Source organism: Lactuca saligna, chromosome 1, assembly GCF_052625555.1.
Source record: "Lactuca saligna cultivar CGN05327 chromosome 1, ASM5262555v1, whole genome shotgun sequence".
Taxonomy (NCBI): domain Eukaryota; kingdom Viridiplantae; phylum Streptophyta; class Magnoliopsida; order Asterales; family Asteraceae; genus Lactuca; species Lactuca saligna.
Genome location: NC_136417.1, coordinates 16,622,153 through 16,641,819, shown reverse-complemented (window position 1 = coordinate 16,641,819; position 19,667 = coordinate 16,622,153). Strand labels below are relative to the sequence as shown.

At 31.1% G+C, this 19,667-nt stretch overlaps 1 protein-coding gene across 1 annotated transcript; it reads left to right on the top strand.

Moving 5' to 3' along the window:
- The first annotated feature begins 7,454 nt into the window (after positions 1-7,454).
- Positions 7,455-10,046, top strand: LOC145048430 (patatin-like protein 2). The gene is made up of 7 exons (XM_078996917.1): positions 7,455-7,633; positions 7,701-7,882; positions 8,268-8,454; positions 8,939-9,103; positions 9,167-9,469; positions 9,567-9,739; positions 9,854-10,046. Exons 1-7 carry the CDS (start codon positions 7,493-7,495, stop codon positions 10,035-10,037), a joined length of 1,335 nt encoding a protein of 444 aa, XP_078853043.1. The 5' UTR covers positions 7,455-7,492; the 3' UTR covers positions 10,038-10,046.
- The last annotated feature ends 9,621 nt before the right edge of the window (positions 10,047-19,667 follow it).

The following is a 19,667-nucleotide window of genomic DNA, read 5'->3' as shown; positions in this document are numbered from 1 at the left end:
TATATATTAAAGAATTCAAAAAAATCTAGAAAATGACAAGTATCAAAATGAAAGAGAAATTGACATTTGGTAAAATCATTCTTATTTATTATGGTATATTATCAAGTTGGATAATTTGAAAAATAAAAATAAAAAAGTTTATGCATCCTTCTATAAAAAAATACTCCTTTTGTTATGTTTAATTATGTTATCGAGTAAGACGAGTCGTCTTAGTATCAAAGAGACAGTTTTCCTTCTATTTACTTTTAAGACTTAGTATGACGAATCGTTAAAAGACACTATTCCCTTTATTTTTAATGGTCATGGTTTATTATGACATTACTATTTTAAAAATCTTTTTTTTTATCCAAAAACCATATTTTTCTATCAAGTTGGATAATTTAAAAAAGGGATAATGACTTGAAAGGGTAACGAACTTTCGACTTTGTTCACATTTAATCATTAAATTTTTTTTCGTTATCTATTTGCCATTGAACTATTGAAACTGTTCACATTTTACCCTTATGACCGGCTGTTACCGGTCATAAGAGTAAAATGTGAACAGTTTCAATAGTTTAGTGGCAAATAGATAACGAAAAAAAGTTTAGTGACTAAATGTGAATAAAGTCGAAAGTTCGTTTCCCTCTAAAAAGTTCAATGGCTAAATGTGAACAAACTTCCTATTGTATTATGTTTTAGCAAATTATTTATTTTTGTTTAATTGTAGCAACGTTTGTTGATGAAGAAATCTATGAAATAAAAAAAACAAAATGTAACATCCAAATTTCCAGGTATCATAATTTAAGTATTTTTCTTTTGAGTTAAAAAGAGAGACTCGACGAGTTGACGCCTCAACTCGTCGAGTAAGGTCGCGACTGATAACTTGGATTAATGAATGGACTCGACGAGTCCGCTCTGTTGGCAGAAACCCTAAATCTTTGGGCCCGAGCCATATTTAAAGGCACTTATGGCCTTTAATTGCGACTACCTTTTCCATAAGTGAGAACCCTAGCAAGCTTGAGCGTGTAGAGTGAGAGGAAGAGTTATCTTGAGCTTTTTGGTGTGATTTTGGAAGAAATGAGAAGAGTTCCAGCAAGAGCGACCAAGGAAGGTTATTGTTCTGAGTTATTCAAGCAAGGAGCTTCATTCTGAGGTACAAAAATGAACCCCTTTCCTTCCCTATTGTGTAGATTCCATTTTAGGGTTAGGGCTTGAATCACTTCATCTTTAGGGTTTTGAATGCCTCAAACCCCTCTTGCAAGTTTGTGTTATAGATATGGACCCTTCTAGGTCCAGAGAGCCGAGAATATCAAGCTTTAGTAAAGTAAACCTTGGGGTTTGAAGTTAGGAATCTGGACCCTTCGAGGTCCAGAGAGCCAAGAATATGAAGCTTTAGTAGAGTAAACCTTGGGTTTGAAGTTAGGAAGCATTTATGAGATTTTTATGGTATATATAGTTACTTTCATCTTACACATAGATATGAAGTATTTATGGTATATATAGTTACTTTTGGTTTTTTGTTTTTTTTAAATATATTTTAGGGTTTTTAATTTTTTTTTCATAGATTTCTTCATCAACAAACGTTGCTACAATTTAACAAAAATAAATAATTTGCTAAAACATAATACAAGATGAAGTTTATTCACATTTAGTCATTGAAATTTTTAGAGGGAAACAAACTTTCGATTTTGTTCATATTTAGTCACTAAACTTTTTTTCTTTATCTATTTGCCACTAAACTATTGAAACTGTTCATATTTTACCCTTATGACCGGTAACAGCCGGTTATAAGGGTAAAATGTGAACAGTTTCAATAGTTCAATGGCAAATAGATAACGAAAAAAAGTTTAGTGACCAAATGTGAAAAAAGTCGAAAGTTCGTTAACCTTTCAAGTCATTATCCCTTTAAAAAAATAAAAAGTTTTATTCACCATTCAATAAAAAATTACTCTTTTGTTACGTTTAATTTTATGACCAAGTATGACGACTTGTTTACCCTTCTTTTTATGCTCATGATTTATTATAATATTACTATTTATTTATTTTTTATAAAAAAATCATATTTTTTTTATCAAGTTTTATAATTAAAAAAAAAGAAGAAGAAGAAGAAGAAGTCTTATGCACCTTTTTATAAAAATGACCTTTTGTTATGTTTACTTGTGTAACATAGCAAGTTGTTTTAGGTGCTGTTTGTTTTTTGGAAAAAAAAAAAAAAAAAAAAAAAAAAAAAAACATCTTCAAACCTTCTATTGCTGCGCGGCGCAGCACACGTGCAACATTTTTCATCTTGCAGCTGTTTGTTTTTCAAAAGTTTTCGAATTAAAAAAATATATGTGTTTGTTCTTCTTGGCGCAACACTTGTTTGCCTCTTCCTACCTCTTCTAACCTCTTCTTATTCTTTTTTTCTTGCTAAAATATTGATTATATTTTGTTGAAATCTTATTTCACTTTTTTTTTATTCTTCTTGAAAATTTTTTCCTCTTTTTTATATTAAATAATAATAATTTGTTGATGAAATATCATTATTTTATGCTAAAATATCTTTATTTTTTTTTGTTAAAATATCATTATTTTTTACTGAAATATCATAAATTGTTGCCAAAATGTCATACATTATTATATTTTCAGTATTAAAAACTATTTTCGGATTATAAAATCAGTTTATTTTAATTTTTTTAATATCTGCAGCAGCCTGCAGATCTTAAAAAAATAAACACACTTCTTATTACAGTCTGCAGCCGTTTAATCTACTTCTTTTACTACAGAAGGTTGCAAAGGTGGTCCGCAGACTTTATGGATTTTTTCTTCAAAAAAACAAATAGCACCTTAGTCTTAATGAGACGTTTTTTTTTTTAATGGTCATTGTTTAGTATAATATTTCTATTTTAATATTTATTTATGAAAAAATATATTTTGTATCAAGTTGGATAATATATATATATATATATATATATATATATATATATATATATATATATATATATATATATACACGTAACAACGTAATTTTTCAAAACAATTTTTCATTTCTTTAAGACATAATTTCATCCAAAACAAACCATAAAAATCCAATGTAACATAGTCATAATACAAAACATGTCAAATCCCAAGATCAAATATATCCAAATCCGCCTGCGTGTGTGTGTACGAGTCATGTCGGCGCCTTCTCACGATTCTCGCTAGTACCTGAAACACATAATACAATAACTGTAAGCATAAATGCTTAGTGAGTTCCCAAATATACCACTTACACATATACGTCATTCCAGGCCATGACCTTCCGGTCCATGTGTCTCAGGGGACTTTCGTCCTAACCCGGTAAACCTTCCGGTCCTACTCGTGTCGTCCTTCCAATCCATAACTCCCTGACCTTCCGGTCTACATCATAGTGCCTCGCGGCCCATAACATAATGTCTTTCGGCCCATATCAAGCATAGCATACATACATAACGCATACAAAACAGGCAACTAATCACATACAATGCATATATCTTATAGCATACCAGACCTTCCGGTCACACATAGGTACCCTTCCAGGTACAGTATATTGAGAAGACTCACCTCGTATGATGTCTAAAATCTCACGTGCTCGATATCTCTTAATCTCGTAACCTTGACCTAGCCTCGCCTAATCACATCAAATAATCATTCTAAATTATTAACGGCTCTCAAGGCTATACTATATTCCTTTCTAAAATTCCATATAAGGGTAAAAGACCATTTTACCCCTCCCTGACCCAAAAGTCCACATGTTGACTAAAACCCTAAAAGTCAACAGCAAGCAGTACGCAGGGCGTACCAGCTCCTGTACGCGGAGCGTACTCTTGCACTTCAGAAATGGGGTACGCGGCGCGTACTGGGATTACGCCCAGCGTAATGCCCAGTTTCTTTGTCCAACACATTCAGGTCTTAAACGGTTAAGACTTGCATCCAAACTTCAGATCTGACTCCTCTAATATGTCTTAATCCATAAAGTTGAAACCTTTAAGCCTTTGCATTGCTGTAAAGGTCGCTTGTGCTCAAAAACACCTTTCCTCTTTCCATAATGAGACTATAACTCATGCATGACCTAAGATCCACATCCAAGACTAGATTTTTATGACTCCTCAACATAATATACACTAGAAAAGGTCAGGTCTAAGCTTATGGAGACTCTTTGCACATAAAGGTTCCAACTTTGAACCAAAAACCCTAAAAATGGTCCAACAAGCAAAACTTATGAAGAACAAGTAAAGCTTTGAGCTTTTTACCTCAGAAAGGATCTCCAACCACTGAAGAATTCGGATCTACACTTGTTCTTCAACTTCTAGCTCCAACAATGCCTCCTTCTTCTCCTTCTTCACCTTGAAAAGATAACTTCAAGCTCAAAAACACACACACAAGCTAAAGCACGAATCTCAACTCTCCAAGGACTCACTCAAGGGTGTATGGTGGCTAGGGCAAAGGACTACATGTTCCTTTTATAGTGCAAGGCCAGCAATTAGGGTTTTGCATATGGGCCAGTTACGCCCGGCGTAACCTTGGGTACGCCCAACGTACCCGGATGACCCGCGTACAAATTAAGTGCGCAAGTACGCGCAACGTACACCCCAGTACGCCCAGCGTACTCACCAATTCACCTTTCACTTAAGGGACTAATTAGCCAACTCTCCTAAATAGAAGGGTCATAAAGCTAACCTGGATTTCGGGCTGTTACAATATATATATATATATATATAATTAGGATCGGATGAGGACTTTATTTTCGGTAAAGACTGTAATGACAAATCTACATCTTTAACCCAGTAAAAATTAATAGACAAGATTTGATTTAGAAATTGTGTTGAATTAAAAATCGCACGGTGGCATTTTCATTAAACTGATGGGTATGGGTCACACGCATACCCACGCCACATCATCATCTTCTCTCTTCGATTCTTTCCATCAATTGCGTTAAGGGTTTTCTTGGAGGTGGTCTTCCAAGCCTTCAATTGCATTGTGATGACAAGGAAGATCAAGAAAGAAGAAACAGAGGAAGGAAGAAATGACATTGTCCTTCGTTGTCATTACCAAGCCTAGGTAACGCCAGTATACCTTAACGGGCGTTGGGGTTGGTGTCCCCGGTGTTATACCGATGTTTTTCGATGTCCACATCATTATAACGGGAGTTGACGTTGCTCACACCGAGCACTCATATTATCACCAATTGTTTACAATTTTCCAGCTAAGTGGTTAAAGTTTAGGGGCATAACTTTGAACACAACAAAAGTCATGTGCATCACATTAGAACTCAAAGAGAGTTATACGTGCTTCACTGATAGTTGCCACATGGCACCTATTTATTGATATCTTTTATTTATTTTTCACCCAATTCATTTTTTAGCTCTAACTTTTTTTTTTCTTTACAAAACAAAAGTTCTGAAAAATCTAAAGTTTTTAAAATTTAATTTTCTACAAAATGATTATAATAACGAAATTTTGAAAAAAAAAATTTGTTCTTTTATTTTAATAAAAAAACCTAAAAAATATAAATTAACCAAAAATAATTAAAAAAAAATTAATGAATACTTCTACTCACTATACTAGTGATTTTGCAAAAACGTTTTTTTAAATAAGCTCTTAAAATGTTCTTATTTTAATTTTATGAAATATTAGGTTTTATAAATATCATGAATTTTTTATTTCTCCATATACAAAAAGACAAATGAAAGAGTTATTCCTCTTATTATTTTAGTGAGTTTTTAAAAGATTTTATTCAAAAATATTCTTGTTAAAGGTACCTACGTTTTGTTTAACGTAATCCAAGTTTTATAAAAAATAAAACTTAATAATTTTCGTCCTATAAATCATTTTTGTAAAAGATTTGTTATATATAATATTTGAAAATAAAATATTTATAATCCAAAAAGTTATGATTCAACATATTTTTATGATCATGAATTTGTTATGATCCAAATATTTTATGATCTTTAATTATAATTTTTAATGATTTAAAATTAAATAGTTTAAGATTTTTAATGATCCAAATATGTTACGAGTAAAATCTCATATAGTTAAATATATTATGATCCAAAATCATATGATGCAAAACACCATGATTCAAAAAAAAATATATGATTCAAAATATTATGATTCAAAATTATTTATGAGGAAAATTATATGATTCTTAATCTTTTATGTTTTAAAACTTTTATCATTACTAAACAACAAAACTCGAACCGACCTATAGTTCAAAAAATAAAAGAAAAATCACAAAATTTTTGAAAAGACAAAAAAAAAAATGCAAGACATTTTAAAATTTTAGTAAAAACATTAAAAAAAAAAAAAAAAAAAAAAAACTTAAAAAGTGTGTTGATAAATGTGATATATTGTAAAAATAATAATAATAATAAAAATAATAAAAATACAAAATAGTAAACTGTGTTGTAACTTAATTTCATGTACGTATATAACTTGATATTTAAAAATAATAAAAGTAGTAAGTGGTAAAATATATGTAACTTGATTCGTATTTGTGATAATTTTCAAAATGATAAAATAATAATAATAATATTAAAAACAAAGTGTAATCACATTTAATATTTAAGAAATTAAAGTGTACAGTGGAATAAAAGAAACGAATATTTATAGACGTGAAATTACAATGTACAGTTTAATGCCTTCACAATTTATTTAAGAAATTAAACCATTAAAGTGTACAGTGGGCTAAATATCTAACAATCCATCTGACCCATAGACGCGCATAAAAGTAGCCCATATGACGGCGAAACCAGGCCTCGACAGACATTTGGTTAATACATTTGACAAATCTACCCTTACTCTTTTATTATGTTTAATTTTGGTCCCACATTAATTGTGCAACAATGAGTTTGGGAAAAGTAAAACAAAAAAACTGGTCATGTGCTATTCTGCTGTGTGAACTTTCATTTGTAGACATGTAATCATATTAGTCTTTTTTTAGGACTTGGGAAACGGATTGGAAAATTCAACACCACATGTGCTTATTAGATTTCGTATCATCTTATAAGTTTTTGAATTTAAAACAAAAATTTTGTTACAAATTAAAGGCTTAATTATAATAGTTTATATTTTATTGTGTTTATTAGATTTCGAAAACCGATGCACACAACTTCCATATATAGGAAAATAAAAAATACATAAAATTTATGGAGACTGAGTTGAACCGATCACTAGACCTGTTAAACTAAAAAATCAGCTTTTAAAACATTGATTTGCAGTTGCCAAAAAGAATATCCTTTGCTCCGCTTAAAAAATTTTCTCGATCGGTGATTATTACTTGACTATATGATTTAACGAACTTGCAAACCTCCATGCAACTTCCTTTTATAACTTAAATTCAACATGTCGCCCATCCTTGAAATGTCCAAACCTTTGAAACTTCAAATAAACATGCAACAAATATTAATTAAATCCCTATAAATACCCTCACGTACGTAACATAAATCACCCTCATTAATTAACCTCACACCACAAAACTCTTTATCATTCTAGCTACTTCTTTCTCTTTTTCATCATGTCTTTTAAGGAAGAACCACAATCACCTTTGCAACCACCAGCATATGGAAACTTAATCACAATTCTCAGTATCGATGGAGGTGGAGTACGAGGAATCATTCCAAGTGTCATCCTTGAATTTTTGGAAATTGAACTACAGGTAACATTTAAATATATATCTTAGTGAAGCACGACAAGAAAAATTAAAGCTTGTTTAGTTATGACAGAAATTAGATGGTGAGAGTGCACGGCTTGCGGATTATTTTGATGTAATAGCTGGGACAAGCACCGGTGGTCTTGTGACCGCCATGTTAACCACTCCGGATGAAGATAACCGTCCGATTTTTGCAGCAAAGGATGTTAAAGATTTTTATCTTCAACATTGTCCTAAGATCTTTCCACATGATAGGTATCATTTAATAATAGCAACTAAATAAATTGTGACACTTCTTGTATAGTATAGTGTTTGATTGTTGAAACTCTTCGTTCTCATGCAATAAAAAATCGTAGAAAGTGCACTATCTGAGTTGCCACGTCAACTCTGAGGTCCACATGGGAGGTTAATCATGAAACACTAGAAATATTTTGGTTAACCTTTTGTATGAAATGTAGCACACGTTTTTATGCAATAAGTGAGAAACAAGTTGGGACGATTCGCTATTACAATGAAAACATATTTTTATTTTTATAAGCGAATTGTTTTTTCTAGTAGTGTGATGTGGGAAATTTCTGTTATGGTTAATATTGATTTTTTTTTTTTTCTTATACTTCCATTTTTTTGGTACAATATGTAGCCATCCGTTCGCTCCTGCTACAAAAGTGATCAAAGCTCTATCGGGGCCAAAATATGATGGTGAAAATCTACACAAAGTTATTCGAGAAACACTACAAGAAAAACGACTCCATGAAACATTAACAAATGTCGTGATTCCAACATTTGATATCAAATATTTGCAACCTGTGATCTTCTCAAGCTACCAGGTATTGAATTTATACATTTGTTGCTCCCTAAAAAACCATCAAAGGATCGTTTTTCAAACCCTAAAAATCTTAACAATGAAATCGAGAAAAAAGATAAATTTCTTTGATATTTGTTTCAAAAAATGCTTAAACCAACAAATAACAATGCACTTTCATTAGTATAATAATATTGAACATTTTTTATTGAACCATATCTACCGATTATAGAAAAGTCATCCGAATTCACAATAATTTTTACCATTATAATTGGCTACTTTTTCAAAGTATAATAATATCTTAATAAGAATATAAAAAAAAAAAGTTGAAAGTATACATACTACTATAATTGGATATGATTAATTAAAAAAAAAAAAGAAGTAGGAGGTGTAATGCTTTAATAGAAATGCGATAATACAAAAATAATTGTATTTTTTTTTATGTTTTCATTTAATTAGCCATTTCAAGTAACCATATAATACGTACATTCATATTCATGTTTGTTCAGTTAAAGAAGAACCCAAGTCTTGATGCCACATTATCCGATATATGCATTGGAACATCAGCTGCCCCAACTTATCTTCCTTCACATTCATTCCAAAGAAAAGATACCGAAGGAAAATTACTTAGAGAATTCAATCTTATTGATGGTGCAATAACAGCCAACAATCCGGTATGCTTAATTACTTACTCATCTATGTGGTTTAATTAGGCTAATAATTCTTCTCTTTTGCAGACTTTAGTTGCCATAAGTGAAGTAACAAAGGAAATAACTAGAGGTAGTGCAAATTTTTTCCCAATAAAGCCAACAGAATACGGACGATTTCTAGTGTTGTCATTAGGCACAGGGTCACCACAATTTCAAGAAAAGTATGATGCGATAAAGTCATCTAGTTGGGGAATTTTGGGGTGGTTAGCCGGTGGTGGCTCAACCCCATTGGTGGATGTATTTACTCAGGCGAGTGGCGATATGGTTGACTATCATATCTCCACTGTCTTCCAAGCCCTTCATTCAGAAGAAAATTATCTTCGTATTCAGGTAATTATATTTCCCTTCCATTTTAAAAAGATCCAAAATTCCGTATTATATATAACATACTAAATAAAAATGAAATTAACATGGTATATTGTATCAGGATGACACTTTAAGTGGGGACTTAAGTTCCATGGATTTGGCAACACAAGAAAACTTAGAAAATCTTGTGAAAGTGGGACAAGAATTGTTGAAAAAAAAGGTGGCGAGAGTAAACTTGGGAACAGGCATATCTGAGCCTTACCATCATACCACCAACGAGATGGCTTTAATAAAGTATATTCACGTTTCCCACATAACTCTATTTAATTAGTATAAATTTTAAATCGTATATACGAAGGAAGCATTTTATATGTTTATGGATTTGAATATTTTCTTTTATGTATGTAGGTTTGCGAAAATACTTCATGAGGAGAAGAATGTACGAGAACTTAGATCACCAAGTACTAATAGAGGAAAAATTACACGAGAAGGTTCAATGAAAGAACAAACTAAACTTTCACAAAGAACACCAGCCTTCTCAAATGCACTTCATCACTCTCTTCCAGATTTACATGAGCTCAACCCAAACTAAGCTTTTCTTTCTAGTATGGATAATTTATTATGCGTTTTTCTAATTTAAGTTCATAGTTATATTGTTTGGGTGAAAACGGATGCAAGTGTCTTGTTTCACACTTTCAGTTTTTGTTAACCAAATATATAAATAATAAATAAATAACACTTGCTGTATTTGTTTGGTTCTAACCGATTCGAAGTGACTCATTCGCACCCCTATATTACTTTGATAAAGTGGGTGAAAAATAATAAACAGTGAAGTTTAGGTGAGAAAATCGGGTGAATTCGGGAAATTGTAATAAAAGTTTTAATATTTTTAGGAAAGTTGCATTTTAGTCTCAATATTTTTTTTACATAAAAGTCCCGATTACTTTATTTTGGCTTAAGTTTACAAAGAAAAAAAAACCCGTTTTTTAACAAGAAACGATATATTATCATGTTTTTTAAAAATAATCAGGATTTTTATGTTAAAAGAATCTTATACTAAAATGTAACTTTTTTGAAAACATTGAGATTTTTCTGATAATTTCCTCCATTCATATTACCAACTTTAGATGTAAATTTGAAGGAGTGAAGTAGTTGTCAAAATGAAATTTGTAGAAGCTTGAAATCTAAAAATGGTTTCTTCGGAATCCAAAATAAATGTCCAAAATATACATGTACTTTCAAACCGAGCGGTGATTTTGAAAATTTTAAATGTGATTGGTTAGATACAAATATATAAGATTATAAGAGCATTTCAAATGTTAATTTTAATCCAAATTTCAATTTACTTTCATAATTATATTCTTTATTAGTAATAATATCAGATAATATTTATATTTGAAATATTTTGTATAAGAATATAATTTGAATGCTTGAAAACGACAAATTAAATGAGCGACTTTATTACATATTTTAGGTAAAAAAAAAAAAAAAAAAAAAAAAAAAAAAAAAAAAACCTACTTTATAGGTAATTAGGTATAATCCAATATAGGCAAAGGCGGTCAAACGATACAAACTTTGGATATTTATATTAAATTAAAAAATAGAATAGGCAAGTTCCAACATTTTTATGCTATCGCATCGTATATCTATCTTCTCAAAACAAAAAAAATAATAATAATAATAAATAAAATAAAATAAAATAAAATAAATGATCCATGTGTTATGCAAATTTTTAGGTTTTTAATACAAAATCCGAGTTTTTTGGATTCATTTGTATGTGAAAATATTTCATCCGAAAATTAAAATGGCTATAATACCATTGAGGTATTTATTTTTCATTTTTCTTTCAGTTTTTTTAAATTTAATATTTATTATTTTATTTTAACAATTAAAAAAATAATAGAGGATCTCTCTCTCTCTCTCTCCACCCAAGAACACCTTCATAATCTCAAGAACACTTAAGAACATATTCATGAACTTAAGAATATCTTCCACAACTACCACACTTCGACCATCGTCCGCCACCGCCACCGCCACCACCACCACCCTTTGACCACCATCTTCCGCCACCAACTTAGTCTGCCACTACCACCATCTACTACCTCTATATATGGTTCTATTGTTACCCATAATCCCCTTCCCTTCCATCGTTCACCTCCTTCGACAACCTCTTTTCAACCATCTCCGGCAACCGTTCGCTTCTGAACAGGACCATTGTTCACCTCCAACAAACACCACAGTTCGCCTCTGCCCATAACAACCAATCACAACATCCACCACCATTGTTGAAATCTACTTCTAACCTTAAATCAAAACCAATAGCTTAAACTTAAAATCTAACATACAACTCAAATCTAAGCATGATAACTGAAATTAAAAAGAATCTACCACCTGACTTCAAATCTCACCTCGATTTACACGATTAAAACAAGAATAGGCTTGTTGAATCGATTAGAATTTTGAAACCCAGATGATGAAGGTTTAGACACAGATACTTTGAAGGTTGAACCATGAAGTTGATCAAGGAAACAACGTTCTAGGGATACAAGACTGAGACCAAATCAATGACTCTTCATCTCCTTACGCAACACTGCATCATCTGAGTTAGGCCTGAGAGATCAATGACTTGGATATTAACCTCATTTGACACCTCCACCACCGACGGTTTAGAGAGCCAATTAACAAAGGAATTGGACCGAAGACTAAGCTAGACATAAGTTCGAGCACCTGGAGTGCATCTAAAAGATTTCGAACTCTGTAAGTGGTTGGGGACGCACCCGTCTTCATCCTCACAAACATCATCATCATCAATTGTCCCTTCTAATACAACTATGCATAAATCTGTGGGAACCAGTGCTTTACCCTTTGTTGGCACTTTGCTTTACCCCTTCAGAATGGTTGAAAGAGACCAAATCTCTGATAGCTTCTTTACTCTGAAAAGAGGTTGATGGTAATCGACGTTTCCATTTCAATCGACAACTTTTTAATCTTTGGGTAGGACCGTCAATTTCAGGGCTACCGTTTACAAGTGAACATGATGAAGATGATGAAGGAGATGAAGAGAGGGAAAGAGATTAATTGAAACCTATGTGAGAGTGAGAGGAGAAGGTTTCCTAAGGAGTTGAAGAACAACGTCAGCTTTTTTTTTCTTGATTTGCGTTTGGTGTAGAGAGAGAGAGAGAAAGAGAGAGAGGGTGAGTGAGTGAGTGAAAGATAGATAGATAGATGTTGAGATAGAGAGAGAGAGAGAGAGAGAGAGAGAGAGAGAGAGAGAGAGAGAGAGAGGGAGGTGGGGTCCTCCATACTTTTTAATTATTTAAATAAATAAATAAGTATTTTATTAAAAAATGAAAATAAATAAATAAATAAATACTCCAATGGTATTACAGTAATTTCAGTTTATCGAGAGACCAAATATGCAATCAAACCAACTCAAAAGGATTATGGATCCAAAAAATTCGAAATTTTTGATTAAAACCTCAAAAATTTACATACCACCCATTTTGCAATTTTGTAAAAAAAAAAATAATAAATAAATACTGTTCCCACGACCACGGGCCATATTGGTAAAAAGAAGATAAAGAATATATATAAAAATGGTCCCTGCAAAAAAGCGGTTATATGTTGCGTTGAACATTGAATTGTAGTCGTATTTTAGTCATATGATGAGACTTGTTTGGTGTGGTTAAGAAATGGACATGATTGAAAAATTCAACACCACATTATAATAAAGTTTTAAAATTTCTTGAATTTAAAACAAACTTTTTTGGTTGCAAATTAAAGGTTTAATTATAATAATTTATATTTACGTTCATGTTTTGTTGTAATTATAAAAAATTTGGACTCAATGTCCCATATCCCAAATAAACCATTTACAAAACTATTTTTGTAATTTTTGGGTCAAAATGGGACTATATATTCTTTTAACATTAAAAGTCCATAGTCTATTAATGCTGTATATAACACAATATTGATATTGATGTTCTAAAAAATAAAACAAATGATATATATGATCATTGATTGATCGACCCATAAATAATTTTGAAATATCGTAGATTGTCAAACATTAGTATGATGATATACACATACAAACCAAACTATTTAAAAATTGTACTATAACCTTTAGTTTGATTAGAAACAATCCACCTCTAACAAAATGGCTATATGACTTGATTTTAGATGATAGCTACATTTGTATGTTTTATCTTCCATGCTTCATATCTTGGAGGTGAATAGGATGTGTTTGCAAATTTGTATTGTAAAAATCTAAATAAAGATGCATACATAGAACGAGTGATGGATCCATTAATTATCCAAAGTGGGATCCTAAAAGAATGTTATATGGTCGGGTTTGACAACGGCTCACCATGGGTCTGGTAAAAAAAAAGGTTCCTAATAAACACTTTTTAAAATTTAGCAATAAAATAAAAATTAAAAAACCTAACAAAATTAAAATACTCATGATTATCCTGACAAAAAATTTTAAACTCTAACCACTACAAGAGATACAGCCTTTAGCGGCGACATTGATTTTTAGCGGCGACATTTTGAAAAGTTGCCGCTAAAGGCTAACGTCGCCGCTAAAGGTCCATGACACGGATCTGCACTTTGATGTTCTGGTAAACAAGAACCGGCCGATCGTATTTCTAATCCACCGGATGGGATGCTCGTGGAACACACAAAATCAATACCAACAACTTTTGTCGCCGCTAAAGACCTACAAATGTTGTTGCTAAAGATCGAAAAATGTCGCGGCAATAATTCCCTCCGGAGAGTCGCCGCTATTAATATTAAGTCGCCGCTAAATATCAAAACATCGTCGGTAAAGGTGTCGCTGCTAAAGGTCGACGCAGTTAACCCCGCAAAATTGACGCTTTTTTCCTTTTGCTCTTTTGTTTCCATTCGCTGTTGTTGTGTTTCACTTCTTCCTCCCTCTTCTGCTTACTTCCATCGATCCTCGTCAATTAAGTGGGTGATAACGACGACCTTACTAATTTTCCAGTGGTTGAATCGGCCACACAAGAAGATATCGGCGAAGACTGTATTTTCCGGTGAGGACCATTTCTCCGGCGACATTACTCAATTTCCGGCGACTGAGAGGTATTTCCAGGTTAGTTTCCTTTCTCTTTTCTCTTGTAACATCGATTTTAAGCTTACTGTAGTGCTTAATTTCAAAAAAATTATCAATTTTAGTAGTTTTTTAAACTTATTGTAGTTTTTTGACCGTGTTCCCGACCACCACATGCCACTACTGTTAACATTGGATCATTTTCGTTGATTTCCGTCACCACAGGTTCTATTTACTTCTATTTGTTGTGAAATTGAGTTTAATTGCAAAATATATGTGGTTGTATAAATTATATGAAAATTGGCATATGTGTATATTTGATATTTGTATGTGAATCTATTTATATTTAGTGTACATATGTGGTATATAAATGTGAAATTTTGTGTTTGAAGTGTAACAAGGTTCATTTAACATTAAATTCAATGTAAAATAGTAATTTTAGGTTAAATTCTTAAGGCTATATTCATAGAATCACAACATATCTCGGTTTTATATATCTTATTTTCAATAATACGTTTTTTATTTAGAACAACATATCTTAACAAGATAAACATATATTTAAAAATGAAAATAAGATAAATTATTATTCTACACGTTTAAAGCAATGTTTACTCTACATTTATAAATGAAAAAGAAACTTAAAATGAATATGGGGACAATGGGAGAGAATATGGAAGACACTAGAACATCTTCAATACTATATATGAAAGACACTAGAACATCTTCAATGCTATATATGATTGCTATAACAAATCAAACAAAAAACCTACTAAGTTAGTTTGTTGGAGATGTTAAACAAACCTACTAAGTTAGTTTGTTGGAGATATAACTGTAAACAAACTGAACGTTCGGCGGGAAATTCGTTTATGTTCGTTTATTTAATAAATGAACGAAAATGAACGAACATGAACAATGGTCTCGTTCGTTCATTTATGTTCGTGAACGTTCGTTTACGATGTTCATTTACGTTCGTTTATCTTCGTTCGTTTAAGTTTATTTATATTCATCTATTCAATTATTTTTTATTATATTGCTATATTATATGTTCGTTTATGTTCATATATGTTTAATTGTGTTTTTTTATCTTTGTTCGTTTATGTTTGTTCGTTTATGTTCGTTTAGCATGTTCACGAACATAAACAAAGTAATTTGTTAAACGAACGAACATGAACAAGAAAATCTCGTTCGTTTATCCGTTCGTATTCGTTTGTTTTTCGGCTAACTTAAACGAACGAACATGAACAAGACTTTGTTCGTGTTCGTTTACAGCCTTAGTTGGAGATGTTAAACGATTGTGGTAGAAAGTGGAAACAGTGGGTTCAAGGAATCGGTTGTATCATAATCTAAAATGAAAAATAAAAAAAAAAAGTCATTATATGTTAATTATTTTATCATGGTTCAGAAATTAACTTTTTTTTTTTTAATTTGTTATATATAATCTATTAAGATATTAAAAGCAGGAAAAAAAATTATATATCTTATAAATGTTAATTTTGAGGTAACACATAACTTCTAGTGACGTATAAAGTTAATTAAAAAATTTGTTATGCTAATGTATAATTTTGTGTTTGAAGTGTAATAACAAGGTTCGTTTAACAAAAATTATAAAATTGTTTAAAGGGTAAATTACACAAAAAAATATTTTTTTTATACAGTAATTCGATTTTGATACTGTTTTTTTTTTTTTTTTTTTTGTCAATTTTGACACTGTGTTTTTCAATTTGTTACAATTCTGACCACTTGACCGGTTAACCAGGTTACATTCTAACGTGGCATAATGACGTATCAGTTTTGATGACGTGGCATGCTGACATGATATGCTGACGTGTCAAAATTGATTTTTTTTTCCATAAAAAACACTAAGTTTTCACCTTTTTTCGATTTTGACACAAAGTGTAACTTTTTATTTCAATTTTGACACTATGTTTTTTTTGTTCCAATCAAACATCTTTATCAAATTTTGTTCAATTGTGTTTATTTTCTATTGAAAACCGTATAAATATATTTTTTTATTACATTTTAAATCGTATAAACATATTTTTTTCGTTTAAAAACCACATTTTTTTTTTTAAATATAATGTGTTTTTTTTCTTACATTCAAAACATTAGTTATATCATGAGAATCACACTAATTATAAGCTTCTAATAAGATGTAAAAATTTGATGAGTTTTGATCGACTACACGCCTTCAAACTTTCAAACACATTTTAAAGTTGCATATTTAATATAAAATACAATTTTTATATAAATAATACATATGTATATATAAAAATATGGTTTGAGTGTAAAAAAATATATTTATACAAAACTATAGTTTTTTAATGAAAAAAAAAGCATATTTATACGGTTTAAATGTATTAAAAAAATATTTATACGGTTTCAAATAGAAAATTATCAACATTGAACAAAATTGGAAAAAATGATGTTCGATTTGGAACAAAAAAACATAGTGTCAAATTTGAAAGAAAAAATTAAACTTAGTGTCAAAATCGAAAAAAAATGAAAACTTAGTGTTTTTTGTGAGAAAAAAATTCAATTTTGACACGTCAGCATATAATGTCAGCATGTCACGTCATCAAAACTGACATGTCATCATGCCACGTCAGCATGTAACCTGGTTAACCGATCAAGTGGTCAGAATTGTAACAAATTGGAAAACACAGTGTCAAAATTGATTAAAAAAAAACGGTGTCAAAATCGAATTTCTGTGTAAAAATAGTGTTTTTTGTGGTCAGAATTGTTCCCAAACTAACCCCAAATTAACCAAGAAGTTCCAAAACTTATATATTAACCAATAACTTCCAAAACTTATATATGAATGCTATAATTAAATGTGTATTTGTAATAAAAATTATATCTGCATATCTTATAATTTTTTAAGAAATGTTGTCAATTTGGCTTTTGTTTGTGTATACCATGGTTGTTGTTATGGGTCATGGACACAAGGGTGATGGAGCTGAGGACCCACCTCTCCCAGGTGGTAGAGGTGTTGGCCATCACGAGCAGGACGGTAAGTCTTATTATGAATTTTTATTTACTATTTTTGTTTAGTTATTATAAATCAAATATCGTTTCTAATAATTTTTAATTACATTTGTAATTGAACAACCTGCATGAAGGAAAGTTCAAGGCAAAGCGAAAAATATAAAGCTTGAAAAAGCGATCTTACAGAACCAGTGCAAATCGATTAGCATGGAATATGATAGGGATATCACATTTGATCCCGTAGAAGAGCCGAAAGACATGTTTTCCCGAGAAGTTGGAAAAACAATGTGGCACATGGTCCCTTTTGATAAATGGACTTGGAAAAAAGTTTCACTTGCAATACAGGACATCGTATTACAACATTTAGCGGTAATTATTTATTTAAATATATTTTATATGGTTAACTATAAGTGTTTTTTACTTGGTTAACTTTTTTTTGTAGATAAAGTTTGATTTGGATCAGATGTATTGGGATATACAAGCTAATATGTTGACAGAGAGTTTTCAAACAGCTTTGTTAAAAGGTTATCGAGAACGGAAAGCTGATGTATAAGAATATTTTATGTCAGTCGGAGGGTATGAAGATATCCCAAGAGCATTAGCCAACCCTCCAAAGGGTATGGAAGTTGATAACTAGAAAAAAGCAGTTGAGTATTTCCAAACAGACGAACACAATTGCTTCAGAAAGGAACAAAAAAATCCGTGAAAAGCAAACAAATCTGAATCGTGGGGGGTCGAGCTCATATGGCAGTAGTTGCTATAAGAAGGTAACATACGATACATGTAATTATTTATTTAAAATATAATCTAATATTTAAACTTAAACAGAACCTGAAGAGAGTGGAAACGTTTCGTAAAGCTCATACCGATAAGAATGATGTATTTGTTACTACTGAGGCGGAAAAACAATATGTAAGTATTTAATTATAATTTTATCATATAATTAAATGTTTATTTATACTTAATTGTTACTCACTTTTGGGAGTTACAGAATCGGTTAGTTGAAGAGTTGTTAGAACAAACTCAAGGTGAAAGTGAGTTAACACCCTCTCAAGAAAGAGCTGCGTTTGACAAAGTATTAGGAGAGCGGCGTGGCCATATTAGAGGCATTGGTCGTAAACCTTCTGCTCTCCCGCCGATTCCACAGCCTTTACAACCATCACCACAACCATCACAGGTAAAACAATCTACTTTGGTTTTGTGATGATTATTTGCTAAAAAGTTTGGTAATTAGGTTTTTGTTCCAAGTGCAAAAAATAACAACGTACTTTGGTTTTTTGTCTTACTTTAAAAATAGCAATGTATTTTGATAGTTTTTGTTTATGTTTGATAATTTAACTTATAAGTTTATATATGTTGTTATTAATTATGTAGTTGGAAAATCTTCGTGCAATGTTGAACGACCTGGCATGTAGGGATGGGCTGTATTCATTTTTTTCAATCCCAAAATAATCGAGGAAACGATGAGAACGAAGATGATGGTATGTAGGCACTGATAAGTTTTATTTGCATACGTTCTCATGCTTTGCTACTTGGTAGATTATAAAATTTTGGTTGTTTTTTGTAATTACCAGCGTCATTAATATCGGACAACATGTTAGAATTGTAAAACTTATTTTGCTACTTGTTAAAATTATCAAACTTTTGGTTGTTTTATTTTGGTATTAAATTAATTATAAGAGTATTTGGTATTTAGTTTGATGTTGTTATGTAATTTTTGGTATAGAATTAATTATAACAGTATTTAAAATAAATTATACCCAAAATCGCAAATATAAAAAAAAAAAAAAAAGGATAAACGTTATTATCGGCGACACTATTACGGCGAAATTCTCTTTAGCGGCGACACAAAGTATTAGCGGCGACAGGGGAATTAGCAGCGACATTTGTCTTTAGCAACGACAATCTAATCAATAGCGACGAAACAGTATTAGCTTTAGCGGCGAATTCTCAACCCTTTACCGGCGATTTTTATCGCCGCTAATTGCTCATTTCCTTGTAGTACTAACTAACAAATAAATATATATATATATTTATAAGGGTTTTTTTTCTTGTTTGAGTCAAGCAGAAAATATATTTTACTTCGTTTATAGAAATTTCTCCATCTATCTAGTATCTATACTTAATATTTGATTCTTTGATGGCTAACTTACAAGTTGCCATGCAACT